This window comes from Argentina silus, assembly GCF_951799395.1.
Source record: "Argentina silus genome assembly, chromosome: 20".
Taxonomy (NCBI): Eukaryota; Metazoa; Chordata; class Actinopteri; order Argentiniformes; family Argentinidae; genus Argentina; species Argentina silus.
In genome coordinates, this window is record NC_139674.1 from 12,222,541 (window position 1) to 12,226,135 (window position 3,595).

At 50.1% G+C, this 3,595-nt stretch overlaps 1 protein-coding gene across 1 annotated transcript; it reads right to left on the minus strand.

Moving 5' to 3' along the window:
- Positions 1-346: 346 nt before the first annotated feature.
- On the minus strand, positions 347-2,488 carry lrrn3b (leucine rich repeat neuronal 3b; the record flags this gene model as incomplete). The annotated part of the gene is made up of 1 exon (XM_083691808.1): positions 347-2,488. One exon carries the CDS (start codon positions 2,486-2,488, stop codon positions 347-349), a length of 2,142 nt encoding a protein of 713 aa, XP_083547934.1.
- Positions 2,489-3,595: the final 1,107 nt, after the last annotated feature.

Below are 3,595 nucleotides of genomic sequence, written 5' to 3' on the forward strand. Positions count from 1 at the left end.
GGGTGGGGCGTGGGGGAGTGTATCAAACCGTGTTTTAGCAGTTACGGTAACTTCCTCTAGTTGATGTTAGCTTAATGTCACAAAGCCGCCACTTTAGATATGTGGTTGACTGGGAGAGAGTGTCGCGTGGTGGTGGTAGTCTATCACAACCTGTTTATTCCCCTCAGTTCAATGATAGTCCTGTAGTATATGTTTTATCCAGAATGTCATCCAGAGTCCACCAAGGCAAAAAGGATACGCATTTTAAACAGTACTGCTGGTTTTTCCCCTTTTTGATAGCGTTGTCCATTCTCTGCACTTCTCTGCGGTTCGTGTGGGTCGGAGCTCCACAGAGGGGCTTTACTTCTTAAAAGGCATTGTCAGATACATTTATGACTGTGGCTCTCACTTCCACCGCGGCTGGCAGTCCTTTCCCCGAGACCCACAGCCTCGTAAAAGGAGAAGAGTACAGGCCACCAGCGGTAGCTGCCTCCGGTGTCAGCGGTGCTTTGGAGTGGCATTTCCTTAAATCCCCATAAAGGTGGTGGTTCCTCAGAGACACATAAATAAGCAGGCAGGCCACTGAAATCACAGCCAGAAGCACCCCGAAGACAGCGATTACCGCCGCGTCCCACTTCTCCCTGTCCTTGGCCGTGGCCGCCAGCTCTAATCCCTTGGTGGTGACATTGACACATTTGGTGTCGTGTTTGTAGTGGATGCTACGGACATCCACACACACTTTGTACTCGGTGGCCGGGCTCAGATGTGTGAGGTTGTACACCTTCACATCGGACGGGACCCGGGCGGTGAACGCCATGGTCGGGTGTTTGGCCTCAGACGCCGTGTACCATTTGATGTTAGGCGTCATGCTGCCATGGGAGGCCTTCCAGGATACGAGGACCGAGTTGCTCTCCACTGATTGGATGTTGACGTTCAGAGACCCGTTGGTCGGTTGGGGAAAGTATCCGTTCACCTCCACGGAGACTGACTTGAGGTCTGCGCCGACCAAATTGTGGGCCACACATGTATACAGCCCAGCTTCGTTCTCTGTAATATCATAGATGTCAAAGGTCCCTTCGGGGTGCATGTAGTATTTATCAGATACAGTATTGGGTAGAACCCTGGTACCGGAAGGGGTGATCCAATAGATTTCTGGTTCGGGTTCAGCAAAGGCCCGGCAGTGGAGTGACAGAGAGCTCCCGTTGTTGGTGCTGACATGTCCGGGCATGCTATCTGGAGAGATGAGTGGCAGGCATATCTCCATCATCTCTCTGAAATGGACCTGTCGGACATGCTGACCCTCGTACTCGGGAGGTTCCACACAGAACAGCGAGTCGGGCTCCATGAAGCGTATGTTGGTCTTGTTCATATTCATCCAGCGCACCACGCAATCACATCGGATGGGGTTGCTGTGCATGCTAACCTCCCTCAGATTAGGGAGGGACTCGACGGTAATCCTGTGGAGGGCACTGAGGGCATTCCCGTTCAACATGAGGGTCTCCATTCTGGGCAGCTTGTAGAACGCATTAGGGTGGATGTAGGAGAGTTTAGGGTTGTTGGTGGCCTCGATCTTGGTAAGTTCTGGGAGGTTGTTGAGGGCAAAGCTGTCAATAGACACTAGCTCAGGCATGCTGTTTATGCCCAGTTCTTTGAGGTGAAACATGTCAAGAAAGTCCCCTCGTTGTATCCTTCCGATGGGGTTCTTATTAAGATCCAAAAACTTGAGGTTCTTGACGTTCCTCAGAGCGGCATGGGGAACCTCGGGGAAAGTGTTATCATAGAACGAGATGCTCTCTAAGTTGTCAAGACCGACTAGGGCGTCGTCAGCGAGCTGCGTCAGGTTCATCCTGGTTAGAACGAGGCTGCGGAGGTTACGGAGGGGTTTAAAGTTCATATCCTGAATAGACACCACCGGATTCTCCCCGATCATGAGTATCTCCAGGTTAGGCATGGCCTCGAACCATTCTCTGTTGATGACCTGGAGCTTGTTGGAGTTGAGGTGGAGACGGAGAAGGCTGCGTAGGCCCTGGAAGGCTGCGGGAGAGATGGAGGAGATGAGGTTGTGGTTCATGTAGAGCTCCTGGAGGTTAGCCAGATCCGCTAGGCAGCTGTCAGGGAGGTCGCGGACCCAGTTCTCCTCCATGTGCAGGGACAGGAGCTGGGGGAGGCGGCCCAGACGGATGTCACTCATGGAGGAAAAGTTGTTTTGCGACATGTCAATCTCTGTGAGGTTGGCCAAGTAATCCAAGGGTTTGTCCGCCTTTGCAATGTTGTTGGTCTGTAGCAATAGTACTTGTGTGTCCGCAGGTAATCTGCCGGGCAGAGTGAAAAGTCCCAAGTCATTACAGTCAACTGTAGGGGCCTCCATGTACACAGAGCTGGGTGAGAACCAGGGTCTGATCTCACACACACACAGCTGAGGGCAATCAACCCTCTCCTCCGAACCCAGAACAAAGGCTGCCATGGCCAGCCCCACTAAGAAACGATCCACAAACGACACCTCCTTCATATTGGCCCGATTCCCTCCTGTTAAGTAATTGTTTCTTGTAGATTTAAGTGGTCTGAGCCGCTCAACTTCAGAAATAATGAATCATTTGCTTTTGTTGCCGTGGCGATTGACTACCCTACGTTCCCCCCCACTCCGGTGGGGGATCCCTGGGGGGTTAAGTCTCGCTGTGGTGGCGTCCTTGGATGAATGCAATGACCAAACGCTCAATTTACCCTCCTGGGGTGTAGCTGTTGGGGTCAAGGCTGCAGTCACGCAGGCCCGAATAGATGAACATATACCTCAGGGAGCTACTGTATGGTCCTGCTAAACACATACACATCCATTAACGCTCTGCTTGCTTTCTTTTACAAGATGGATCACTTCATCACTTGCTGTAGTTACTAGCTTCCAGCATCGTCAAGCCACTCCATTTCCACCTGTAATAAAACACAAACAGAAGGGAGAAGCAATGAGTATGCCGTGACGATAAAATCCTGGTATATCATAAAAAAAAAAGACAAACCGAAGGGAAAAGCAGTAAATGTGACGTGACAGAAAATGCTGGAAGGCTATATCATAAGAGCAGGATCGAGGCATATTGACATTTGTTAAAGGCACACTGATGCGTCATGACATTTAAATTGCTGCAGCCTCCAGGCATGGAACTATAGGATTTAGATCTGATTGACCTTGTGCATGTGTTCAGGGACATGCATGTGACCCTCTCTTATGATTTTAAAGACAGACGTTCAGATTAGGTATTTTGGAGTTCAAATTCTTAAATGAGCATCATAAGCATTAGCGGACGTATCAGCCTCTGGCAAAATGTGTGTGTGTGTGTGTGTGTGTGTGTGCATGCATGTGTGTGTGTGTGTGTGTGTGTGTGTGTGTGTGTGTGTGTGTGCGTGCGTGCGTGCATGCGTGTGTGTGTGTGTGTGTGTGTGTGTGTGTGTGTGTGTGTGTGTGTGTGTGTGTGTGTGTGTACGTGCATGCGTGTGTGTGTGTGTGTGTGTGTGTGCATGTGATATAGAGAAAAACCCTATAAACAACATAATTGCATATTTGTTCATCCAAACTTGCTCATCAACACTTGCAACACGCAATGAACATGTTTGTCAACACAGATGT